The 27720-nt window shown below is 37.7% G+C and overlaps 3 protein-coding genes across 4 annotated transcripts; all 3 read left to right on the top strand.

Annotated features, from left to right (window-relative positions):
• Positions 1 to 1254: 1254 nt before the first annotated feature.
• LOC123877023 (chitinase A-like) lies at positions 1255 to 15430 on the top strand. 2 transcript variants are annotated; one of them, XM_045923514.1, is made up of 2 exons: positions 1255 to 1382; positions 13621 to 15430. In XM_045923514.1, the coding sequence occupies exon 2, from the start codon at positions 13629 to 13631 to the stop codon at positions 15288 to 15290; it is 1662 nt and encodes a 553-aa protein (XP_045779470.1). In that variant the 5' UTR covers positions 1255 to 1382; positions 13621 to 13628; the 3' UTR covers positions 15291 to 15430. The 2 variants fall into 2 exon arrangements, with proteins under 2 accessions (XP_045779470.1, XP_045779469.1); XM_045923513.1 differs by lacking the exon at positions 1255 to 1382 and adding an exon at positions 11092 to 11248.
• An 8099-nt stretch (positions 15431 to 23529) lies between these two features.
• Positions 23530 to 25624, top strand: LOC123877115 (synaptic vesicle membrane protein VAT-1 homolog). The gene is made up of 2 exons (XM_045923620.1): positions 23530 to 23686; positions 25173 to 25624. Exons 1-2 carry the CDS (start codon positions 23587 to 23589, stop codon positions 25622 to 25624), a joined length of 552 nt encoding a protein of 183 aa, XP_045779576.1. The 5' UTR covers positions 23530 to 23586.
• Positions 25625 to 26197: 573 nt separating this feature from the next.
• On the top strand, positions 26198 to 27471 carry LOC123877114 (UPF0329 protein ECU05_1680/ECU11_0050-like). The gene is made up of 2 exons (XM_045923619.1): positions 26198 to 26216; positions 27062 to 27471. Exons 1-2 carry the CDS (start codon positions 26198 to 26200, stop codon positions 27469 to 27471), a joined length of 429 nt encoding a protein of 142 aa, XP_045779575.1.
• The last annotated feature ends 249 nt before the right edge of the window (positions 27472 to 27720 follow it).

Below are 27720 nucleotides of genomic sequence, written 5' to 3'. Positions count from 1 at the left end.
AGTGCAGAACAAAGAAACATGCATGCGATACTACGGTTCACAAATTGTGGCGTAGAATTGACATGTCTGTAAAAATTACTTACAAAAAAAAAATTATATGCTATAAGTCCCTTTTGACTATGTTTTCGGATTAGAAAATATAGGTCTATTTTCTATTCCGAAAACATAATTAGTAAATATATTAACAAAAAGATTTTTAATACTAGCTGATGCCCGTGACTTTGTCCACGTGGATTTAGGTTCAACTATCTCTATGCCAAAAATCAAGTCGATTGGTTGCTTAGTTAGGGCGTGAAGGACACAAACAAACAAATACACTTGCGCCCCCAAACCTACAAGATTGAAATTTTGCAAAGAGGTTTCCTTTATAGTTTGAACCATTATTAAAACCGGTTTTTCCTGAAATTCTCACGGGATAGTGAATAAAGAGAATCATACTTTCACCGAATGAAGCCACGAGCAGGGTAAAATCTATCTCTACTCTTTTCAGCCAAATCCGTCCAGTAGTTTTTGTGTGAAAGAGTAACAAACATACACACATACATACGTACACACAAAATTTCGCCTTTATAATATTAGTGTGATAGTGTGAAGTGTGATGTGATAGTGTGATTTATTTCATTTTACACTGATTTAATATCTGAGAATTCATAAAAAAATCTCCGCCCCCGTTTTCAAAGACAAATTTTCTAATTGAAGCAAGTTTTATAATAAATTATTAATTACTCCGCAAAGTTCCCAAGCGCACTTAGGATACACGTATTGTCTTCATAATTTACGCGCAATCATGCTGAAAATTAATTTGCTCGGTCATTATTTAAGCAATTAACATTTTAATACTATGTAAAAGTAGTAGAATAACATTCTGCAACACTAAAATACGTTTTTTTGTTTAAAAAAAAAAGAAAGAAGAAATGTTTATTGTCTTAATGAAATTGTACCACAATACAATAATTCAAAAGCACTTGTAAAAGTTCATTTGAATAAAAATTATTTCTATTTCTATTTACGTTCTATTTTTATGTTTACTGAAATGAGGTCGTAATAAAGGAATATAAAAAAACAGGACTAGGCAGTCCTGTAAAAATAAATGAGTTGATTTAATTTTTTTCTGTCAATTTACAAACAATTAAGTGTAAAAATGATAAAATGGCACCACTATTTCAGTGCTGTGTATCAGATCGCTAGTTCGTGCGCGCAATACTAATGCGAGCCCTTGGCTTGACTCGCGTCTTCCTGTACACTCTATTGTGGATGCGACTTTAGTGTTAAGAGGGCCGGCGAATATGTCACTCCTCTCATAGTAACATAGTAAAACAATATAATACTCTGTAGTAAAATAGTGTTTTATAAGTTTTGGATTTTCATCAAACAAATCACAGGTAATATTTCTTTCACTATGTTAGGTGAAAAAAAAGTTATAAAAAGTGTAAATTAAAAATTTATAACACCCCGACAAGTGAAGGTTACAGTAACTAGAAAAGGGCTGATAATTTTCAAACGGCTGAACCGATTTTCTTGGATTATTATAGCTAAGAACACTCTCGATCAAGCAACATTTCAAACAAAAAAAAAACTAAATTTAAATCGGTTCATTGTTTAAGAGCTACGATGCCACAGACATATTCACAATATACAGTTGTTAAAGGTGATGATAAAATCTTTTAAAAAAAACATAATACATATCCATAATATAATAAGACAAAAAAAACATGCATAATTCAAACATAAAATATGAAAACAATACTTAATTGAAACACGTAACAAAGAGAAAAATATATAAAACACGTGTTATAAATTATAATATATTATTATTTACTGCTAGCTGATGCCCGCGAATTCATTCACGTGGTTCCGTATCCAAAGCCTAAAAACGAAGCGTCACTCTGGTGTTTGTCTGTTTGTCTGTCTGTCCGCGTATCACAGGTCTCTTCTAGCTCGTAGACCAAATGAGTTACAAACCTGAAATTTTGGTGTTTGGTGTAGAACCCAAAACCAAATATTTTTTTTTTTTTAAATCCCGCTGTAACTTTTTGATTTTCCGAGATTAAAAACAGCCTACTATGCACATACAAAAGATCGCCGCCTCATATTTGCCATCTCGACCTGTCGCGTATTTAAAGGTGGTAAAAAATAAATATAATCTACCAAGATAAACATAATAGATTTGTAAATTTATATTCGGTGATTTTTTATCAAAATTCCAATTTAATCGAAAGAATTTATTAAGCTACTCTACCTTCAATTTATTTTGTCTTATATGAAAAGCTACACAGTAGATTCCCGTAAGGAGATGATTTACTCAATGTCCTTATAATGTGTGCTAAAATATCAGACCACTGGGTCGTGTAATAGAGTGGAATGGTTTTGTTATCAAAGTTTGGGTGGATGTCGACGTTGTTTTTTCTACTGTATTGTGTGTAGATGAATAGAATCCATACTTCCACATTGAAACTGTAAATGCGACATGACTTTGTCAGTCTGTTATCTTTCCACGGTTCATCTGCTTAACCAATTTATAATACTAGTATAGAATGCGGAAGTGTGTCTGTCTGTTACCATTTCACGGCCCATCCGTTCAATTGATTTTGCTGAAAATTGGTACAGAAATAGCTCTCATCCTGGAGATAGACATAAGATAATTTTTATTCCGGAAAATGAAAAAGAGAGAACTAAAAATAACGAAAATGATGAAGACGACGTCGAGGGCATCAGCTAGTATTTAATAATGTCTTCTCCTAAACGTGTTACTTGTTGGTTATCCGTTACATATCCCGTTATGTGTCCCTTCGATCCAATATGGAAGATTATCATTTTTTTTACAGTTACAAAACCGATTGCTATTCAATTCTGAACCTTATTTCTTGAGCAATATGGTGGTAGTATATTTCAGATAAAGGTAAATACGGTTTGTCGAAGTGCAACGCTCTTAGATAAATACGAGTATATTGACCTCAAGAATTTAATTTGCATTTCAGCGATGCAGTTGTATTTTTAAAATCGTGCTACGATTTGAATTAATTAAGTAGGTAATTATTATAATATTACTATCACAGCTTTGATTATATAATTTCATTTTGATATACAGAAAAACATTATAATAAAATAAATTATTGTGCACTTGTCAAATGCCTCGTTCGTGTTCGTGTGGACTACTCAAAGGTAATCGGGCATTCTGGATCCGACAATTTGGATCAAAATAGTTTACAAATACTATAAATACTGAAATATAAAAATTACAAAACAAAACAACGCGACCTATGTCAGTGTAGATCAGAGCCGTATTTGAATACACTATACTGTTAATTTCGTTTGAGTCCGCCATGGGTACGGTTTCCATACTTCAGTGCCCGTTTACCTTTAACAAGGCTCTCTCCGTCACTCGCTTCATACAATCGTAGTTCCAATTTCATTTGAATATTAAGCAACCAAAGTCCATGAAATTTTGCAGACATATTCTAGAAACTAATATTTGTGCCTGTGGTGTTTTAGATTTTTCTAAAAATATGTAGTATTAAAATTACAGGGGCTCAAAGATTTGTATGTAAATTTTTAAGACCGCGTAACTTTGAAATTGTATATTTTAACAGAAATCTGGAAAACCACAGACTTAGATATTAGTTTCTAGAATATGTCTGCAAAATTTCACGGACTTGGTTGCTTAATATTCAAATGAAATTGGAACTACGCTTGTATGAAGAGAGTGACGGAGAGACCCCTCCTATTATACCTTCTTACGTTGATTTTTCAAAAATCCTTTCTTAGCGGATGCCTAGGTACGTCATGACAGCTATCTTAGTCCGATTCGTCCAGTGCAGTGGTTATTGAGCTATGTATTGACAGATTAATCAGTCAGCTAGTTAGTCAGTCAGCTTTTCATTTATATGTATAATCCATACTATCCATACTAATATTATAAATGCGAAAGTGTGTCTGTCTGTCTGTCTGTCTGTCTGCTACGCTTTCACGGCTCAACCACTCAACCGATTTTAATGAAATTTTGTACAGACTTAGGATACATTCCGGGGAAGGACATAGGCTACTTTTTATCCCGGAAAAACAAACAGTTCCCACGGGATTCCTAAAAACTCATCCGCTTAACCGATTTGTATGAAATTTGGTACTAAGGTAGCTTGCGTCCCTGTAATTGACATAGACAACTTTTTACCCCGGAAAATCAAAGAGTTCCCACGGGATCTTTAAAAACCTACATCCACGCGGACGAAGTCGCGGGCATCCTCTAGTTATGTATAAATTGACCCGAGGTAGAAGCTAGCAAATATAAGTAGCACTACTCTATCCCACACTTTTTGTTTCTCAAAAAATAAGGATCGTCTGGCGGTAGTGAGATCTTGGACCATAATCTATACATATAATAAAATTGTAGAAAAGTGGTGTCTGTACAATGGAAATATATAAAAAAAGTAGCAGGGGTTGTTATTATATCGATGCCTAACCCGAAATTGTAATTAATTTTTTTTGTCTGTTTGTCTGTGTGTTTGTGCACGCTAATATCAGAAACGGCTTATTCGATTTAGATACGGTTTTCACTAATATATTGTAGTAAGCTTCACTTAACACTTAGTGTTTATTTCATGTCAATCGGTTCATAAATAAAAAAGTTATGTCAATTTAAAGAATCACGCTGCCCGAAAAGTCACTATTCCACGCGAACGAAGTCGCGGGCACAGCTAATAAATAACTATAATTTGACAGGTTGTATGTGGTGTAGGATATTTCCAAGATATGTAAAGTGGTAACAACATAACATAGGCATATTTTAACAGTTAGGATAATCACAACGGCAGTTGAAAACTGGAGCGCAGGGTATGGATTTGCTGATAGATAAGGCTGCGTCCACAATGCATCCAAAAAAATATAACAAAAAAATGCATTTTCAAAATTAAATTGAGCGTGGTTTAATTCAAGTGGTGAATAGAGTTACATACTAGATTAGACATTGAAAAAACCGGTCAAGTGCGAGTCAGACTCGCGCGCCGAGGGTTCCTTACTCGAATATATTTTCCGACATTTTGCACGATAAATCAAAAACTATTATGCATAACAAAGTGATGTCACCACAAATTCACGGTTTTCAGATTTTTTCCTTTACTTGCGCTATAAGACCTACCTGCCTGCCAAATTTCATGATTCTAGATCAACGGGAAGTACCCTATAGGTTTTCTTGACAGACAATATGACAGACGGACAGACAGGCAACAATGTGATCATATGAGGGTTCCGTTTTTCCTGTTGAGGTACGGAACCCTAAAATCACTCATTAGTAATATCATCTCAAATCATCGTTCGCCCACTATTATTCTGAGCTTGGGTCTAGGAAAATAAGGAGAGTTTAGGGCATCACGCAGGCCTAGAGGCTTTGAGAATATTATGGAGAGTTCTCAGGTATGCAGGTTTCCTAAGATGCATGGATGCATAACTTAGAAATACTTGTGTGTTTTTATTATATGCGATAATCATAGGGTAATGTCGTAGGTATGTCGCCAAGAGTTATTTTTATAGCTCTTTGATGGTTTTTGTAATTATTTACCATCTATTTACTTATTCCAAATACGCCATTGCAATAATTACGCAAACGGATCCAAGCCATTAATTAATTTGTAAATAGAACAACATAAAAGAGCCAAACAATGCAAAAAGGTCGGGCGATCCTCGACATCACCGCCGGGCCATTGCCTTTGTACTACAAGCGATATGACGTTAAAAAAATTGCATAATCATGAGAAATGACCTGAAGAAGGTGGCGGGAAGCGGGTGGATGAGGAAGACGGAAGGATCGTGTTTGGTGGCGCGCTCTTGGAAAGGCCTATGTCCAGCAGTGGACGCATACAGGCTGATGGAGTGGAATGGAAATTCCTAAATTGCCCCTAAAAGACCACGGCCACCACTGCGCCAGGGAATTTGCGGCTGTACAAGTTATCGCTTATACAACAAGGCCATGGCCCGATGAGTTAGGCATGTGACATTTGTACATTAGTGGCCTACAATAAATAGTTAGTCAATAGCGTCGCGATCACGATTCCCTGAGTTTTGCACTAAAACCATGGTTTACGCGAAATACCAAGCTTGTAACCCGTCAGTGGTTTGATGGTATAATATACTAATTGGTGGCATATTGTGGCGGAACTATTCATATAATTTTTAAATGGAAATCAAACACATATTTATGCACATTTACGTACATACCTACATGCTACTCTCTGGCCGGCAACGTATCGGCGGTAGGTACCTCCGGTGCCGCAAATGTTCATAGGCGGCAGTAATCACTTAACATCAGGTGACCCTCCTGCTCGTTTGCTCGCTATTTTTTATTTAAAAACCCCCCGTACCCTGGCGCGGTGGTGAGCGCTTTGGTCTTATAAGTGAAAGGTCCCGGGTTTCATTTGCAGGAGTAGTTTGGGAATTTATAATTTGTAAATTGTCTCTGGTCTGGTCTGGTGGCAGGCTCCGGCAGTGTCTAGTTACCACCCGACAGGCAAAACTGTGCTGCCAAGCGATTTAGCGTCCGTACGCATCGCACGGCATCGGTACGGAATTCTGACATGCAGAAAGAATCGCGGGCTACATAAAAAAATCTAATCAAACCATGTCAAAGTCGCCTTTACATTTCTCCTTGCACTTCGCGAGGTCGTTGACCGGTGATAACGCCCACAGCGCATTGTATGTAAATGCGGACCAGATTTCTTATTGTCCCTCGCGCCATCGCGACATGGGCGATAAGCTTTATAAAATCACTCAAACAATGTCGTTCGTATGTCGGTATGTTAATTTACTATTGTTGGTTTATACGCTGCCTAGTGCCCTAGTGCCAATTTAGTCCATCTGTAAACTGTTAGGTGGGATTCTCGAAGAGTCTATGTAAATGATAACAAGATAAAGTTGAAAACTAAAACCCGACTGCGATCGTCTTAATAAACGCTGAAATCTATATTTACATATAATAAAATTGTAGAAAAGTGGTGTCTGTACAATGGAAATATATAAAAAAAAGTAGCAGGGGTTGTTATTATATCGATGCCGAACCCGAAATTGTAATTTTTTTTTTGTCTGTTTGTCTGTGTGTTTGTGCACGCTAATATCAGAAACGGCTTATTCGATTTAGATACGGTTTTCATTAATATATTGTAGTAAGCTTCACTTAATATTTAGTGTTTATTTCATGTCAATTGGTTCATAAATAAAAAAGTTATGTCAATTTAAAGAATCACGGCGAACATGTACGTACTACACGCCTCGCGCCTGAGCGTCCGTGGCTATATGTATAAAGCGCGCTGAGAGCTATCCCACGCGAACGAAGTCGCGGGCACAGCTAGTTTTATACTAAAATTGTTTTTCAGTCGCTCGGTATATGTTAATGTACATTTATATTTATGAACTCAGAATTTTCTCCTTTTTCATTTGACACCCCACTCGATACAATAGCAAAAACTAAATTTTGGAGACCCCCACTTTTTTTCATGTAACATCCGTTAGGTCAATTTTTCTGGTATAAAATGTAGCCTATGTCACCCGGACCTTTACGACGAATCGATTGACACCTCATTCATCAAAATCGGCCCAGTAGTTTAGGCGCTACGGCGGAACACACAGAATCTGGATACAAACATACACACATACATACATAGACTGCTTAAATCATAACCCTTCGTTTTGGCTTTGCCGCAGTCGGGTAAAAAGCGAGCTCATATTTTCTGGTTTGGTCGTAGAGAAACTCCAAGCATAGCTCTCTCTATCGCCCGCTAAGTGACTCTGAGATTTCTCATGACTTATGAGGCCCATACCCATAGTTAGCGACAATACGTACTGTTCGAAGGTGGATGCCCAAAGAGTCACACTCAATCGTGACTCATTGGGAACACATCAAATTTTTCCCCCATCGAGTCACAATGATACTAGTTGCAAGTTTTTTATCCATCACACTGTTAGTCGGGGCGTGACGCTTTGGGAAGATTTATTTTAATTAATTCATATTTATATACTTGGGTGGGTGATTATGATATCTTATCTTCCTATATAAATAAAAGAAAGGTAAGGAATTAAGCGAATAAAGGGTTATAAGAAAAATCTTGGTCTTCAAATACTGCTGAATATTAATTTCGTGATTCAGTACGTAAGAGTATCACACTAATATTATAAAGGAGAAAGTGTGCATGGTGTGTGTGTGTATGTTTGTTACTCCTTCACGCAAAAACTACTGGACAGATTGGGCTGAAATTTAGAATGACAATAGATTAAACTACTTTTTATCCCGGAAAATCAAAGAGTTCCCACGGGAATTTTAAAAAACCTACATCCACGCTAACGAAGTCGCGGGTATCAGCTAGTGTATCATAAAATCAACATGAAATGAATTATTGACGTGTCATCCTGATAAAACCGTGCTGTCAATTATACCGCCGCAGCATGTCACAAGCCAAACGAGCGTGTAATGTTCAATTGTATAATTAATTGGGGGCGATCGACCGGACGCTTCTGTTGTCATATTCCATGCTCAATATTTTTATGGCTTCAGGATACTTTTCGCAGTTAAGTGTATGTTTTAAGTAATTCAAACATCACTTGATTTAACGGTAAAGGAAAACATCGTGAAGAAACCTGCATGTTTGTCAGTTGTTGACAGTGTTTTCAAAGGTGTCTGAAGTATGCAAATCAGCACTTGGCCAGCGTGGCGAATCATGGTCTAAACCGCTCTCATTCTGAAAGAAGACCTATACTCAGTAGTGTGCCGGCAATGGGTCTATAAATGATGAATACAGTACGTATCATAAAATCAACATAAAATGAATTATCGACGTGTAATCATGATAAAGCCGTGCTGTCAATTATACCACCGCAACATGTCACAAGCCAAACGAGCGTGTAATGTTCAATTGTATAATTAATTGGGGGCAATCGACCGGATGCTTCTGTTGTCATATTCCATGCTCAATATTATGGTCCCAGTACACATTGGTCCCAACCAATGTACCAACCAATGTGTGTGGACTGTAGGGTTATGCACATTGGACCAAAGCAGCTGTGATAGCTTAGTGGTTAATTAAAACGTCCGCTTCTACTCAAGAGGCCGGGGGTTCGATCCCAGACACGCACCTCTAACTTTTCGGAGCATGTCTCTAATTATCATGTCACATACCAGACGAGAGTGTAATGTTCAATTGTATAATTAATTGGGGGTGATCGACCGAACGCTGCTGTTGTTATCATGCAAGGGTTCCTTGTTGTACTAAGTACGGAACCCTAAATTACGATGAATCAGATATTCGTTTAGCCATAATGAGCGCTTCCGTCTCTGCAAACACAAATGATAATTATTTTTCTTCAGATAACAAAGTAATATAACATCTGTGTTTGTAGGTCAGCCCGTCCCTTGATGATTCATTATGGCAGATTAGGTAATTATAAGAAACTAGAGGATGCCCGCGACTTGTCCGCGTGGATTTAGTTCTTCACAGATCCCGTGGGAACTGTTTGATTTTCCGGGATAAAAAGTTGCCTATTTCGATTACAGGGACGCAAGCTACTTCGGTACCTTTCATACAAATCGGTTAAGTGGATGGGTCTTTAGGAATCTCGCAGGAACTCTTTGATTTTCCGGGATAAAAAGTAGCCTATGTCCGTCCCCGGGATATAAGCTAACCCTGTACCAAATTTCGTCAGAATCGGTTACACTGTTGGGCCGTGAAAAGGTAGCAGACAGACAGACAGACGGACAGGCAGACTTTGTCATTTATAATATTACGTTATATATTATGGTGATTCATTATGGCAAATTAGGCAATTATAAGAAATTAGAAAAAAATAATATGAATAATTGTTATTGTTTTTCTTGTAAATTGATAAGGGGTAGCCTTTTCATGTTAATGACGATTCAAAAGCACTTGTAAAAGTTTATTTGAATAAAAATCTATTCTATTCTATTCTAAAGTGATGCATTTTCGTCAACTGACAGACGTCCACTGCTGGACGTAAGGTCTCTTGTTGGGACCGACTTTCGAAAAGGAGGAGTAGAGATACCTTGCATCCCGGGGACCGGTTACTACGGATAGGATACATTTTGTCCTAGAAATTCAAAAGTTCCCACGGGATTTTTAAAAACCTAAATCCACGCGAGCGAAGGTGCGGGCGTCATCTATGTCAAATACTTACTCAATGACAATACAGAGTGTACAAACATAATCCAATGCCAATATTCATTTGCCTTATCTCGTAGTTTTAGTGATTTAGTATTTTTAAAACCCGCATTGTACAGCGTGCAAAACTCAGGTCAATGCGCACCTACGAGTTACGACGCGGCATTGACTTCGAGTGAACTATTTACGGAACGTTCGTTGACCTCTAGCGTCAGTCAGATATTTTATTTACAATGTACTGTTAACTTTTTAATTTTTTTTTCGTATTTTTATGGTATCATAACAGTAATTATTATCAGTACTATCACCTGTTTTCGTTTTTGCTTACGTTCTGGTAACATTCTGTATGTGATGAGGTTACGAGTAATAAATAAATATACGGTGTGTTATCGTCAAATAATTAATTCCCAATGGCAATATCATTTAAGAGGGGTCTCTCCGTCACTCGCATCATACAAACGTAGTTCCAATTTCATTTGAATATTAAGCAACCAAAGTCCATGAAATTTTGCAGACATATTCTAGAAACTAATATCTATGTCTGTGGTTTTCCAGATTTCTGTTAATATATTCGGTTTCAAAGTTACGCGGTCTTAAAAATTTTCAAAGAAATCTTTGAGCCCCTGTAATTTTACAACTACATATTTCTAGAAAAATCTAAAACACCACAGACACAGATATTAGTTTCTAGAATATGTCTGCAAAACTTCATGGACTTTGGTTGCTTAATATTCAAATGAAATTGGAACTACGATTGTATGAAGCGAGTGACGGAGAGAGCCCTGTTAAGTGGTATTTGAGACGCTATCACACTTCGTGTTGCTATTTCCATGTAAACACAAGGAAATCGAAGGAAAATTTCACATTGATTCATAACATTGTAGTGTCATTATTTACCTATGCTGATAACAATCCTTATCACTCCATATGTAAGCGATAATCTATTATCTTACAATTATTATTAATAAGCATTTTGAACAATAATGTCTTGATTTTGCATATATAAGTCTACCAGTTGTGACAATGTAAAATTAATTCATCTAAATATAAAGATTAGGAATAGATTAAGTTCAAAATTTTTGTAGGTTAAAACTTCGGTAAGTCTTTATATTTTTTCTCAAAAACTCGTTATCAAAAAATTAAATAATAAAGTGGACACTTAGCTAGAATATAAAAAAAATTTTGAACGTAAAAAGAAATTAGAAATCCAAGTGTGAAGCTCGCTCGACTTCATACATACATTACACGTGTAGAAACAAAAAATATTTTTTACTTTTTAGTGTTTGTGGTTTTTGAAGTCGGTTTTATTTTTCTTTTATTTTTATTTCACAATTTTTAGTTGTCCACTGAATATGCTATGCCCTACTGTTTACTGAGCTATTACACTGATCGCGAGCAATTTGCTCTTATCCATTGAGGAGTTCTGTTCTCCATCTCCGAAGATATTCATCAGATCATCACCAATTTATATGGGACCACCTGCAAAGTATACCTTTTCAAACAAAAAAAAATCCAAATCGGTCTAGGCATCTTTGAGTAATCGGGGAACATACATTAAAAAAAAAATCCGATGAATTGAGAACCTGCTCCTTTTTTTGAAGTCAGTTAAAAATAAGATAGGCCAGTTATATAGCTTTTGTTCGCGACTTCATCCGCGTTCATCCAGTACTTTACTACCATTACAATGTATCCTACAAGTGAAGCTAATAAGCAATATCCTAATTCAAATTCAAATTCAAAATATTTTTATTCAATTAGACTTTTACAAGTACTTTTGAATCGTCAAGAGCATCTACCACTGGTTCGGAATGCCTTTATTACCGAGAAGAACCAGCAAGAAACTCGGCGGTTGCTCTTTTCAAAGATTTGATATACAATACTAAAGTTATAAACGTACTTACTTATATCTAAGAATCGGTCCATTGCCTTGTATTAGTTTAATTATTTACAGTTAAGAGTTTTTACTAGAAGACACTTTGTTCTTGTGTTCTCTAAATTGCACTAGCACTATATTTGTCTTCGTCCGCGTGATATAATTTTATTTAAATAGCTTACAGCACTCGGGTCTCGGATATAATTGTTTCTAAACTTTAAAATATATCACACTAATATTATAAAGGCGAAAGTTTGTATGTGTGTGTGTGTGTGTGTGTGTGTGTGTGTGTGTGTGTGTGTGTATATGTTTGTTACTCCTTCACGCAAAAACTACTGGACGGATTTGGCTGAAATTTGGAATGCAGATAGATAATATCCTGGATTAGCACATAGGCTACTTTTTCATCCCGGAAAATCAAAAAGTTCCCACGGGATTTCAAAAAACCTAAATCCACGCGGGCGAAGTCGCGGGCATCGGCTAGTGCATTATAAACAGTCAGCAAGTCAACCAATCAGTTAGTTTATGATTTTCTATATCGTATTTGTACCCACAAGTAAACTATACCAGCAGCTCTAAATACATGCAAGACCCGTTGAAGTCTTTTACTCGGCGTTATGCAAATGACATGCAAAAGAGGACCGGTACATTTTTTCCGGCGTAGGATGTAATAAAATCGTCAATTGCTTTCTATACTAAGATATATAAATCCAAGCAAATAGTAGTATAATTAATGTGAAAATAAGTCTGTCTGTACTGTCTGCTAAAAGTTTCTTGGCGAAAGGCCATAATTTGCATCCTGAGTATTCCGCATAATCAAAGAATCGCCATGAAATTTTAAAAAAGCAAAACCCATGCGGAACCCATCCATCAATCGTGAAAAGATAACAGACAGATAGTTAGATAGATAAATATAAGTAATTTCGCATTTAATAAGTATGGATAATTGATTCTTGATAATTGGCTGAATATGTTGGAACAGATTTTAAAAATTGCATGACATAAAATTCGACTATAAAGCGTAAAAATGATTTCTCACGCGCCATTTTAACTTTATGTGTCAAATGTCATGCCAAAAGTACGATTTTAAGTTATCTTGTACGGAATACAATGTCACGTTTATTATATTAGAAGGATTCTGTGGGAAGTTTTAACCTATTTAAAGTCCAATTTTATTTTTAACCGAGTTTAACTATGTGCATCCTTTCCCACGGGGACAAAGTAGCGTTCAACCGTTAGCTATACAAGAACAGGATCGTAACACCGGTTTATCTATCGACTCCGAGCTCGCGTATTCATAACGGGCTGCGTTCATTAACACGGACGACATTTAAAAAACAAATCATTAGTAGAAACAATTAAAAATATAATGTCTCCTTGACCGACCCACTAACGTGACCGGGTAAGAGAAAAGTAAGCTAACGATTTTTATTACGCATCTCCAAATCAGCGTCGCTGGATCACTTCCTCTGTTAGCGGTTGGCCTACTATGCTCCCAGTATATAAAAGATACCACTGAGATGCAAGTTCAGTACGCATGTGACTCTTAAATGTAGAGATCGCGCTCGGAATTTCACTCGTTTTATCTCTTTTTAGAACCGGTTATGGGGCACCTAGTATGGCTGCTTGCGGCATTTTTCGCGTTGGCCGAGTGCGCGCCCCCTGGCAAACCGAACTTAGGATGGGGCGAGCGGACCTTCGCAATCGTCGAGGTTAACCAGGCAGCTACAGCGTACAACCAACTAGTCAAAAGGAAGGAAGCAGCAGATGTCACCGTCACTTGGAACACGTGGTCTGGAGACCCAGCTACCAGCTCTAAAGTCCTCCTCGACGGGAAGGAGTTCTGGTCTGGAAGCGGATCCGCAACGTCCGCGACCTTCCCGGTCAAGAAAGGAGGGAGGTACATGATGACTGTAGAACTTTGTAATGCAGATGGGTGCAGTTCGTGTGAACCAACCGAAATCGTTGTCGCCGACACCGACGGAAGCCATCTACCTCCCCTAGATTTTTCCATGGGAGAGAGGAATAAGCCTTTCAAGCAAACTTCTGGAAAAGTTGTCGGAGCATATTTTGTTGAATGGGGTGTTTATCCCAGAAAATTCCCAGTCGACCGCATCCCTGTTCCAAATCTCACGCATTTACTGTATGGATTCATCCCAATTTGTGGTGGAGACGGTATCAACGACAGTTTAAAAGAAATTGAAGGAAGTTTCCAAGCTTTACAACGCTCCTGCAGCGGCCGTGAAGACTTCAAAGTTTCAATTCACGATCCTTGGGCAGCATTACAGAAACCTCAGAAGGGGCTTTCTTCTTGGAACGAACCTTATAAGGGCAACTTTGGACAGCTGATGTCATTGAAGCAAAGGAGACCTGACTTGAAGATTCTTCCCTCAATCGGCGGTTGGACCCTCGCTGATCCATTCTTTTTCTTCACTGATGATTCAAAGAGGCAGCTCTTCGTAGGCTCAGTGAAAGAGTTCCTTCAGACATGGAAATTCTTTGATGGTGTCGACATCGACTGGGAGTTCCCTGGTGGTAAAGGAGCTAACCCTGATCTGGGAAGCCCAGAGGATGGTAAAGTCTATGTCACCTTGATGAAGGAGTTACGTCAAATGCTGGACGAGCTATCGGTGTCAACTGGAAAGAAATACGAATTGACTTCGGCTATCAGCTCAGGGTGGGATAAAATCCAGGTTGTAGACTACAGCAAAGCGCAGAAGTATATGGACCATATTTTCTTGATGAGTTATGACTTTAAGGGAGCTTGGTCCAACGACACTTTGGGTCACCAAACTCCTCTTTATGCTCCTGCGTGGAATCCAAAGGAGACTTACACAACTGACTTCGGCGTGAAATATTTGCTGGCTCAAGGAGTGAACCCGAAGAAGATTATCGTTGGTGTAGCTATGTACGGACGTGGTTGGACCGGTGTCCATGGATACGAAGATGGTAATCCCTTCACAGGAAATGCTACAGGACCTGTGAAAGGCACATGGCAAGATGGAGTCGTGGATTATAGGGAAATTGCCAATGAAATTGCCGCGAATAAATGGGAGTTCCACTATGACAGCGTAGCTCAGGCTCCTTACGTCTTCAGACCATCGACAGGTGACCTTATAACTTACGACAACGCAAGATCGGTTATTGAGAAAGGTAAATACGTACGAGCCAACAAGCTCGGTGGTCTGTTCGCATGGGAAATCGACGCTGACAACGGTGATTTATTAAATGCCATGAACATGGGCCTCGGCAACAATCAGGCTTGAATTGATTAGCTCAAAACGGAAGGATGAATGTTTGTGTTGTAAATGTGATCGTAAATATAAGTTTGTTTTAAGAAAGGTCTCAAGTAGATTGTACTCATAGATGTATGGATGTAATTTATATTAAAGACTGGTAAATTTTATTTCTGTGCTTTTATTATCCTATACGCATGCAGGAATCTGCATAATAATACCGAGATGTACCTTACTTAGTGCATCAACCAGAAAGTTTGAAATCCTTTTGGTTCTATAAAACTTAAAGTTAGCCCTATCTAATTACTATACAAATCATTTCCGCGCTGGACAGCCAGGCTGATCCGTTGCGCAAAAAATGAGCCAGCCCTTCTGTCACCCGATGAGGCTATTAAACGCGATGAAATGTCTCGTAATTTTTTTTTAGCACTAAGACATTGGATCTTACCAGAAAGATTTCAATCCTTCTTTTCTTGTACTCGTACGTAACTCAGGACTTCTTCCGAAAAATGCTAGTTTTTTCATAACGTTGTCCTGTTCCCAAGAAGTGCTTAAAGATTTGTAGGGTTCCGTATCTCGAAAGGGAAAACGGAACCCTTATCTGTCCGTTGGAATGCCGAAATTAGAACTCTAAAGGTTGGCAGTGGGGTAGACACCTAAAGTCAAAGTCATTTATTCAAATTGGTTACTATAAATTGTACATTTTTTTAAAGTCAAACAATGATGTACCTAGTGGTAATAATAAAGCTAGGAGGGTTCCAAACGCGCCCGACATATCGAGTATCGACATCATAAAAATACTGTGCATGTATTATGAGCTATGACTGTGCTGATTAAACAATGCAAATGAGATTTTAATACGAGATAATTAAACAATACAATAATAGAAAAGACAATACATTGTTTTTTTACTTGTCGGTTAATCAGTAATGCATATTGTTGTGGTACGTGTGCTACGTAGGTATATGGTGTGATAATGTGGCTAATAATAAATACACCTCTCTCTCTCTCTCTCGGCGTATTCCTCATTACTGAGGGTCGTAACCCCTTGCCATTAATTTTATAATGGTAGGAGTTCTCTTTGGATAATAAATTGACAGGTCTTTGGCCTCCTATTCGGAAGTCTGAGGCTGAAATCTATAAAGCGCACTTTGACTTTCCTCTTACTTAAGATTGAGTTAAAACGAGACAGATTTATGTGAGAGATATAGCTCTGTCTCGTTTTAACTCTGTCTTAAGTCTAAGCAAAGGCAGAGCGCGCTCTATAGATCTCACCCTGAGGTTCGATCTCGACTCCCGAAGTAAAAAAGTTTGGGTTGGGCGTTGTTGAGTCAATCAGTGAGTCAGGACTTATAATATTTAAATTAGTATTAATCTATACTAATAAATAAAATTGGAGTGTCTGTCTGTAATTTCGAAATAACTACCTCATATTAAGCTCATATGGTTATTTGAACGATACCAACACTGAATCACACGTTTTTAAAATTTTTGTCTGTCTGTCTGTCTGTCTGTCTGTCTGTCTGTCTGTCTGTCTGTCTGTCTGTTTGAAAAGGCTAATCTCCGGAACGACTGAACCGATTTTGACGGGATTTTCACAGACAAGTTGAGGATTGACCAGGGCGTAACATAGGCTACTTTTTTAACCGACTTTCAAAAAGGGAGTTGTGTTTTTCTACCTATGTACACCGAAATCTCCGAGATTTCTGAACCGATTTACGTAATATTTTTTTTAATCGATAGAGAAACTTTGCGACATTGTTTCATAAAAAATTTGGAGTCCAACTCCTCAATCCTGATGCTGCAGGGGATCTGACCAATCCACGCGGGCGAAGCTGCAGGCATCAGCTAGTTAAAGTATAAAATGAGTAGGTATAGGTAGTATAAAATAGTGTGGAAATAAAAAAGTGCGAATCAGACTCGCGCACCGAGGGTTCCGTACTCGGGTATTTTTTCGATATTTTGCACGATAAATCAAAAACATGCATAAAAATAAACAAAAATATGTTTTTTAAATGTACAGATATGATACCCCATATTATGGTATAGTTGTCTTAATTTGAAAAATACTAATAATTATTTATTTGTTCATGAACACATTGTAATTTTTTTATATATAGATATATCCTATATGCCAAATTTCATGATTCTAAGTCAACGAGAAGTATCCTATAGGTTTCTTTGATAGACGGACAGGCGACAAAGTTATCCTATTAGGGTTCCGTTTTTGAGGTATGGAACCCTAAAATGTGGTGATATCACGTCAGCCACCCAAACACGCACCTCTAACTTTTTGGATTATATGCTTTAGGCTATAAGCAAATAAACATCGCTTGTTTTAACGGCAAAACATCGTGAGGAAACTTGCATTGAGATTTCTCCATATCCATAATGTTCTCAAAGATGTGTGGAGTCTGCCAATTCGCACTTGGTCAGCGTGGAGGACTATGCATACACCCTTCTCATTCTGGACCTTCTCAGTGAGCCGGCGATGGGCTGATGATGATGATGATACGTTTAAACTGCTGAATGTAAATACCTAGTTACTTGAAATTTTATTGCATTGGGCCAGCGTGGTGGATGGCAGAAAGGATTTTTAGAAATTTCACCCGCCCGAAGCCAGGATGGATCAGCTAGTATATTTTTTTTATTCAGATACAAGTTAGCCCTTGACTGCGATCTCACCTGGTGGTAGGTAATGATGCAGTCTAAGATGGAAGCGAGCTAACCAGGAAAGGTTAGGTAGTTTTCATTAAACCCTTTCATTAATCCTTTGGTGTCTACTCGGCATCGTACCGGAACGCTAAATCACTTAACGGCACAGCTTTGCTAGTAGGGTGGTAAGTATAATTAGCCACGGCCGAAGTCTCCCACCAGACCAGACCAGAAATCAGAAAATTATAGGCCATAGACTAATAAGACTGCGCCCCCTCAGGGAGGCCAAAAAGTAAAGTAAGTAGAAGAGTAAAGTAAAAAAGAAGAAAAGCGAAGTAAGTAGGTATCGTATAGGTATATTGTACGAAAAAAGAAAGTTACCATATGAAATACAAGTGTAAATTAAAATTTATAACACCCCTGACAAGTGAATGTTACAGTAACTAGAAAAGAGCTGATAACTTGCAAACGGCTGAACCGATTTTCTTGGATTATAGCTAAGAACACTCTCGATCAAGCCACCTTTCAAACAAAAAAAAACTAAATTAAAACCGGTTCATTAGTTTAGGAGCTACGATGCCACAGACAGATACACAGATACACACGTCAAACTTATAACACCCCTGTTTTTGGGTCGGGGGTTAAAAATATGCACCTGCTGTGCTCAATACACAAGTAAAATATATACTAACTGTAACGTAAGATATTTTTGTTTTAACGATGCATCGATGGCATTAAGATTTGTTTACACGCTATATTGAATCGAGATATCGCTCGAAATGTAGAGCTATGAAATGCGCGGTAGTATAAAAAAAAATACAGAAAAATAATTCTCCATATAGATCTCTCTCCAAAGTTCCAGATTTCCAGATTATAATATGACAAACTCATAGCAAAAATTTTCAATTGGGCATTGTAAGGTGCATATCTCCTGAGGGTGCTCCGGTGTCGGGGCGAAACGTGCGTCGAGTGGTTTTGAGATTTGTGTGGTGCTGCTTGGCGACTGGCTTTTCCTGCATGTTAATCAGTGGGAGGGCGGGCGGTGCATATCGCATACTGCATGTTGCACCATACAGATTTTTCTGCTTTTGGTTCCTTGCTTCTTGCTGGTTCTGTCAATAGGAACGGCATTCCGAACCAGTGGTAGATTATTTTGACGATTCAAAAGTTCAAAAGTAAAAGTTTATTTGAATAAAAATCTATTCTATTCTGTACATTATGGACTTACGCAAAGTAACGCCTGCTTCTGTACAAGTACAACATAGAATACAGAATTAAATCACTCGTTTCGTGGTCACACTGATGCAACAAGTTTTCCATACCGGTACACAGGAATAACGGAGCAGCGATTGTCAATCTTTGTTTGCATTCGTGTTATGAAAATATTTGCTTTTCTACAGCAATGTATCGAGCCTACTGTAGCCTGCAGCTGCTTTGGTAATATTACTAGCTTACCAGATAGGTACCGCCCCGACTTTTTTGGGGTTCCGTACCTCAAAAAGAAAAACGGAACCCTTATAGGATCACTTTGTTGTCTGTCTGTCAAGGGTATAGGGTACTTCCCGTTGACTTAGAATCATGAAATTTGGTAGGTAGGTCTTATAGCACAACTACCTAAAGGAATTAATCCGAAAACCGTGAATTTGTGGTTACATCACAAAAAATTAGTATTTTCAATTTTCAGAGTAAGATGACTATACCAAATGGGGTGTCCTGTGAAAGGACCTTTACTTGTACATTCTAAAACAGATTTTTATTTATTTTTATGCATAATATTTTTTGATTTATCGTGCAAAATGTTGGAAAAAATAAAGAGTACCCGAGTCGGTTCGCAAGTCTAACCCTCACTTGGATGGTTTTTTGAATAAAATTAGCCCTTGACTGTAATATCACGTGATGATAAGTGATTGCAGTCTAAGATGGAAACGGACTAACTTGGAAGAGGTATGGCAGTTTTCTTACCCCCCCCCCCCCCCCTTATCATTTCTACACGGCATCGTACTGGAACGCTAAATCGCTTTGCGATACGGCTTTGCCGGTAGTGTGGTAACTAGCCACGGCTCTAGCGTCCCACCAGACCAGACCAGAGACCGTTTAGAAATTATAAATTTCCAAATTTCCCCTGCCATGCCCGTTCCATCTGGTGAAATATAATAATATATCTGAGCCATGGTTCCTTGGTGTGGAATTGTTATTATAATTTTTACAGGCATTTATAATACAAGCCCCTTTGGAAACAGAGAGATAATAAAATAATGGTGTCATATTTTGAAGGACTACAGCAAGGACTAGCTTCATCGTTCCTTCATTCAGCTTCACCTACTCTTTTCCCTATACTATCGTTTCACTACAGTTGGCGGCGGCTCGCATTACTTCTGGCTACGCACTTTAAAAAAATACTGGTAAAGTGCGAATCGACTCACGCGCGAAGGGTTCCGTACCATTGCACAAGATATAACATTTCTATGCGCAACACTGTAAGTTAATGACGGACAGCGCCATCAACTTATGAATTAAGTAAACTAATTAGTTGTAAAGGAACACATTTAGTTTTTTTTTTTGTGTGATGTTTTAACTGCAAAACGGTTTCCGTTATTTTTTCTGAGGGTTCCGTACCTCAAAAGGAACCCTTATAGAATTACTTTATTGTCCGGCAGAAACCTATACGATACTATTTTCCGTTGACCTAGAATGATGAAATTTGGCAGGTAGGCAGGTCTTATAGCACAAGTGAAGGAAAAAATCCGAAAACGGTGAATTTGTGTTCACATCACCAAAAATGGTTCATGAACAAATAATAATTACTATTTTTAATTTTCCAAGTAAGATAACTCTACCAATTGGGGTATCATTTGAAGGAGCTTTACCTGTTCTTTCTAAAACAGATTTTTATTTATTTTTATGCATAATAGTTTTTGATTTATCGCACAAAATTTCGGAAAAAATACCCGAGTACGAAACCCTCGGTACGCGAGTCTAACTCGCACTTGGCCGACTTGGTTTAAAGTTTAAACTACTAATTTTTATTAGTAGTTTAGATGTTACGGTGGAATCATACAGAGTAAGTACAAACACACACCATAGTCTGGTAATAAGGAAAATAGGCATAGGTACAGACTATGCCTTACATATTTATTATCCAGAAGACGTGATCAATTACTTGGCGCGTGACAAATTTGTTTCCCTGCCGTGTTTGCGCGTAAATATCTCTACCGGGGATCAGCTATCTCCAAATTGAAATCTTAATGCGTGGATCGGTATTCGTTAACCTGGAGACGGCATTTGGTGGAATCTGCTGCCAACAGTCACATCAGTTTACCGACTTTACTTTTTTTTAGATACAGCTAGCCCTTGACTGCAATCTCACCTGGTGGTAAGTGATGATGCAGTCTAAGATGGAAGCGGGTTAACCTGGAAGGGGTATGGCAGTTTTTATTAAACCCTTTGGTTTCTGCATGGCATCGTACCGGAACGCTAATTCGACTTCCAAAGACTTCCAAAGAGCGTTGCAAAAAAAAATTGCAAAGGCGTTCATTTTAAAGGTTCCCTACCTCAAAAGGAAAAACGGAACCCTAAAACGATCACTTTCTTGTCTGTCTGTCTGTCAAGAGACACAGTCAGGGTACTTCCCGTTGACCTAGAATCATGAAAGGTAGGTAGGTAGGTCTTATAGCACAAGTACAGTAATAAATCTGAAAACCGCGAATTTGTGGTTACATCATTAAAAAAAAATTAAAATGTGTTTCAGTTTTCAAAGTAAGATAACTATACCAAGTGGGATAACATTATGAAAGGGCTTTACTTGTACATTCTAAAACAGATTTTTAAGGTCTACATCTCCTGAGGACGCTACGGTGTCGGAGCGAAACATGCGTCGAGTGTGTTCTGGTTGTGTGTTCGATTTGTGTGCTGTCGCGGGGTGGTACTTAGGACTTGCTTGGTGGCTGGCTTTTCCTGCACGCTTAGCAGTGGGAGGGTGGCTGGTGCATGTCCATACAGGTGTACCATATAGTTTAATTGAATAAAAATAATTAGAATTTTTTTGAATTTTAAGGGCGTATGAAATAATGTTAATAAACTTATATAAGATGGTTGCAGGGTCGTGTAAACAGGTTATTATGTATGCAGTAGATAAGTAATATTATAGGACCTACCAACTCGTCCAAGCATACTTGACCTTGAGAACCGGTGTAAGTCAATAAGCTCATAGGTGTAAGATATTCTGAACCTCAAAAGCAGGTTTTTATGCATGAGCAGTTTTTGTAGAGTTTATACCACGTTTAAACCTAGGTATACAAAATTACGCAAATAGCAATATTCTGCGCATTCTTTGTGCGTTATGGGCTCGAACTGATCCATAAAGGAGATTTTTTATTTTATTTAAAATCTTTAATAAATTATTTTTTAGTGCAGCGTGTGTGGCGACTGGCGTGTATGTGGTACGTGTGAAGCGTGTGTGTAGTGCGTCTGTGACGCATGTGTGGCGCGACTGTGGCACGTATGTGGCGCACATGTAGTACGTGTGTGGCACGTTTAAAGAGCGTTTATGGGGCGAGTGTGGCGCGCGTGTGGTACGTGTGTGGCACGTGTACTGAGCGTTTGTGGCGCGTGTGTGGTTTAGTAATTATTCCATTGCATGCATATCATTATCTATATATAATTATTATTAAATTATAGTTGTATAAATCACGATTCAAGTTCATTTGGTTTATTGATGTTAACAGCAGACCATCTTGTAAGTATCAGAGACACGATTCGTCAATAAACATATTATTTTAATTTAAGCTTCGTATGCTAATCAAAGTTAAGGTAAATTAATGTTTTTCGAGGAAGTCAATGTTTTTCCTGTATTGTTTTGTTTAACATTGTAGTTTAACATTGTATTTTAAATGATGAAAAGTATTACCAAGATGAAAAGTAAGTACCAAGTAGGTAGGTACCTAGATCTACTCAGATTGAAAACCGTGAATTAGTAAAAAATGTTGCACTTTCAAATGGTATGGAAGTCGGAACCCTTTGTGAGCGAGCTAGACTCGCACTTGACCGGTTTTTATTAATTTTTAGGGTTCCGTACCTCAAAAGGAAAAACGGAACCCTTATAGGATCACTTTGTTGTCTGTCTGTCTGTATGTCTTTTCATCGTGTCTGTCAAGAAACCTATAGGGTACTTCCCGTAGACCTAGAACCATGGAATTTGATAGCTAGGTAGGCCTTATAGCATAAGTACAGGAATAAATCTGAAAACCGCGAAATCGCGGTTACATAATTTAAAAAAAAATTAAAATGTGTTTCAATTTTCAAAATAAGATAACTATAGCAAGTGGGGTATCATATGAAAGGGCTTTACCTGTAAATTCTAAAACAGATTTTTATTTATTATTATGCATAATAGTTTTTGATTTATTGTGCAAAATGTCGGAAAAAAATAGCCGAGTACGGAATCCTCGGTGCGCGAGTCTGACTCGCACTTGGCCGGTTTTTTTAACTATTGTATATTATGTAACTTGCCTAAACGAAGATACTGATATCAACAAACGAGGTCATCATAACATCAGACAAGAGCAACAAGACATTCTATTTAAGACCAAATGACCAACCAGTAGTACATCTTTGCACACCACACAACACCCTTGTATATTATCACGGTCAAATTAAATATACCTCTGTCATAATGAAGTTACTGATTGCTTTGTGTTTCGTCGCCTTGGTCGGGTTATCTTTGGCTCAAGGAACATTATATCCCAATGGCTGTATCTGGATTGAAGGGCGATGTAAGTTTAGATTAATTTAAAATAAAATAAAAACATTTTATTTATTAATTTTATTTTTATTTATTTTATGGAAACACACAGTACAATAATTAAATAACTAAATAACAAGCAATACCTGCATAAAACGCTCAAACCATAACTGTCTCCAATGAATTAGTTACACCCATTAAACAACTCTACCTACTAATATTTTTAATTCAATTAATTAGGTACTTAAATTTTTCCAAGTACTGTTGATTCGTTCAATGCATCTACCACTGGTTCGGAATGCCTTTCCTACCGAGAAGAACCAGCAAGAAACTCAGTGGTTGCTCTTTTCAAAGACAATATACAATATTATACCATATTACGAGTATATAAAAGTGAATAAAGTCCCGCGCATGGCTGGAGCGAGCTGCAGGTCAAATCAACACTCTTTTATAATTTACATAATCTTCAATTGTCTATACCTACTGTGCTTTTTAGGAGCATGTTTTTAATAGATTTTTACTTAATTAGGAGAAAAAAATTAAGTACTGATGCCAGCTATAATTGATAAATATAGGTTTTAGATTAAGTGGGCCCCTACTTTGCAAAACAACCGGCCAAGTGCGAGTCAGACTCGCGCACCGAGTGTTCCGTACTCGGGTATTTTTTCGACACTTTGCACGATAAATCAAAAACTATTATGACAACAGAAGGATAGACAAACAACAAAGTGATCCTATAAGAGTTCTTTTTATCCTTTTGAGGTACGGAGCCCCAAAAACATCCACATCACTATAGTCACATCAGATAATGCTAGTGATTAAAATAATCCATATCCATACTTAATATTATAAATGTGAAAGTGTGTCTGTCTGTCCGTCTGTCATTCTCTCTGTCTGTCTGTCTGCTACCTTTTCACGGCCCAACAGTTTAACCGATTCTGACGAAAAGTACAGAGTTAGCTTATATCCCGGGGACGGACATAGGCTACTTTTTATCCCGGAAAATCGTACAGTTCCCAAGGGATCTTAATAAACCTAAATCCACGCGGATGAAGTCGCGGGCATCCTCTAGTAATTAATATTTAGGTTTATACCACCTCCCACTGTCCATTTGTTCGTTTTCTCCCTAGCGTAGGTTGTCTGGAAGAAATCGCTATTTGTACCTACATTTTAAGTTTTTTTTAACCCCCACCCCAAAAAGAGGGGTGTTTCACACCCCTCTTTTTGGGGTGGGGGGAGTTTCACGTGTGTATCTGTATGTGGCATCGTAGCTCCTAAACTAATGAACCGATTTTAATGTAGTTTTTTTGTTTGAAAAGTGGCTTGATCGAGAGTGTTCTTAGCTATAATCCAAGAAAATCGGTTCAGCCGTTTGAAAGTTATCGGCTCTTTTCTAGTTACTGTAACCTTCACTTGTCAGGGGTGCTATAAATTTTTAATATACACTTGTTGTATCCTGTCATTTGTGTTTTGTAGTGCAATAAAGTACATACATACATTCATATCTTTGATTCTAGGTGCCTATGGATGTGAAGATGGTACCCACGATTACACAACCGGATGTGATTACGTGACACCAGAAGCAACCTGCGACAACCCCAACCCGGTACCTGATATCGACGCGGGTGAGGTCTGTGACTACACCGCATGCTACTGCAACTCCCCCACTGTGCGGGATACTACTACTAACAAATGCGTGCGTTTGGAGGATTGCCCTAAGAAGGAGGAGGAAAAGAAAGAGGTAGAAAAGAAAGAGGAGGAGAAGAAAGAAGTAGAAAAGAAAGACGAGGAGAAGAAAGGTGTAGAAAAGAAAGACGAGGAGAAGAAAGGTGTAGAAAAGAAAGAGGAGGAGAAGAAAGATGTAGAAAAGAAAGAGGGGGAGAAGAAAGATGTAGAAAAGAAAGAGGATGACAAGAAAGAAGTAGAAAAGAAAGAGGGGGAGAAGAAAGACGTAGAAAAGAAAGAGTAGGAGAAGAAAGACGTAGTAAAGAAAGAGGAGTGGAAGAATTTAAAAAAGTGATTTTATCGAAAAGTATAGTCATATTTTTCTTTTTTTTCATTAAATGTTATTTAAGAAGCGAAATGTTATTTTGAATTCGTGTGTTGTACTTATAATATCCTTTTGAATTATATTATAGTCGTATATCACGACTCAAGTTCATTTGCTTTATTGACCATCTTAACAAATAGACCGTCTAATTACTAGTAAGTATCCCAGATACGATCCGTCAGTAACTATGCTAATCAAAGTTCAGGTAAAAATATTACTTAGGTGAATCAAATAATAAGGAAACCAATGTTTTTCCTGTATTATTTTGCACTTTTACATTATATTTTAAAAGATGAAAAGTTACTTCCTACTCAGATTAAAAACTGTGAATTTGTAAAAAGTGTCGTACTTACATATCAACATTTTTTACAATGGGCAGAACTCCGCTAGATTTGTGCCGAGCTTTACTATAAGTTAATACTATTATTGACATTAACCAGTGACATTATCATAACTTGAAGAGCAGCATCAAGGCCATCTATTTAAGGCCAAATGACCAGTGCACCTGTGGGTATCATACAACACTCTTGTGTAACACGGACAAATTATACTTATCTCTATTATAACGAAGTTGCTGATTGCTTTGTGTTTAGTTGCTCTGGTCGGGTTATCCTTGGCCGAAGAATGGTCATATCCCAGGGGCTGTATTTGGATAAATGGACAATGTAAGTGATCGTAAATCGTATTAGTAAGCTTAATCGGCCATTGATTAATAATTACCAATGCAAGGAACCAAAAGCTTAATTTGCTATTATCCGCCAAACCAACGAAATCTGTATGGTACACAGCACCACACAAATTCCAACACCACTCGACGCGCGTTTCGCCCCGACACCGGAGCATCCTCAGGAGATGTAGACCTTACAATTTCTAAATGCAAAAAAAATTGACTTTGCAATTAGACATTGTAAGGTCTACATCTCTCTCATACTCGGGTATTTTTTCCAAGATTTGGCACGATAAATCAAAAACTATTATGCATAAAAGTAAATAAAAATCTGTTTTAGAATGTACAGGTAAAGCCCTTTCATATGATACCCCACTTGGTATAGTTATCTTACTTTGAAAATTGATACATATTTTTTTTTTTTTTAAATGATGTGACCACAAATTCGCGGTTTTCAGATTTATTTCTGTATTTGTGCTATAAGACATACCTACCTGCAAAATTTCATGATTCTAGGTCAACAGGAAGTACCCTATGGGTTTCTTGGCAGACACGACGGACGGACGGACGGACAGACAGACAGACAGACAGACAGACAGACAGACAACAAAGTGATCCTATAAGGGTTCCGTTTTTCCTTTTGAGGTACGGAACCCTAAAAAGTACCAATAGTAATATCTTGATTCTAGGCGCATATCAATGTGAGGAAGGCACCCACGATTTCACAACCGGATGTGGTTACGTGACACCGGAAGCAACCTGTGACAACCCTAACCCGGTTACTGATACCAGCGGCGAAGTCTGTGACTACACTGCTTGCTACTGCGACTCCCCCACTGTGCGGGATACTACTACTGACAAATGCGTGCGTTTGGAGGATTGTCCTAAGAAAGAAGAGAAGAAAGATGTAGAAAAGAAAGAGGAGAAGAAAGATGAAGAAAAGAAAGAGGAGGAAAAGAAAGGTGTAGAAAAGAAAGGGGAGAAGAAAGATGAAGAAAAGAAAGAGGTAGAAAATAAAGAGGAGGAGAAGAAATATGAAGAAAAGAAAGAGGAGGAGAAGAAAGATGTAGAAAAGAAAGAGTTGGCGAAGAAATATTAAAAAAGTGATTTTACGGAAAAAGTCTCGTAAAAATATTCGCAACAAATTTAATTTGAAAACCATTGTTTGTGTGGATCATGGACGAAATTATTGAAAATGTATCAATAGAACTTTATACTCTTTCTAGAGTTCCAATAAAATAAGTTTAGGTAGTTTTAAGGAATAAAGCACATTTATTCATCCAAGAGCACAGTTATCTTTATGGCAATTAGATGTCTATGGATATACGGGCAAGAAGGGCAAGAGTTG

This window comes from Maniola jurtina, chromosome 22, assembly GCF_905333055.1.
Source record: "Maniola jurtina chromosome 22, ilManJurt1.1, whole genome shotgun sequence".
Lineage (NCBI taxonomy): Eukaryota > Metazoa > Arthropoda > Insecta > Lepidoptera > Nymphalidae > Maniola > Maniola jurtina.
Note: the sequence above shows the minus strand (reverse complement) of the source record. Positions and strands in the feature narration are given on the sequence as shown.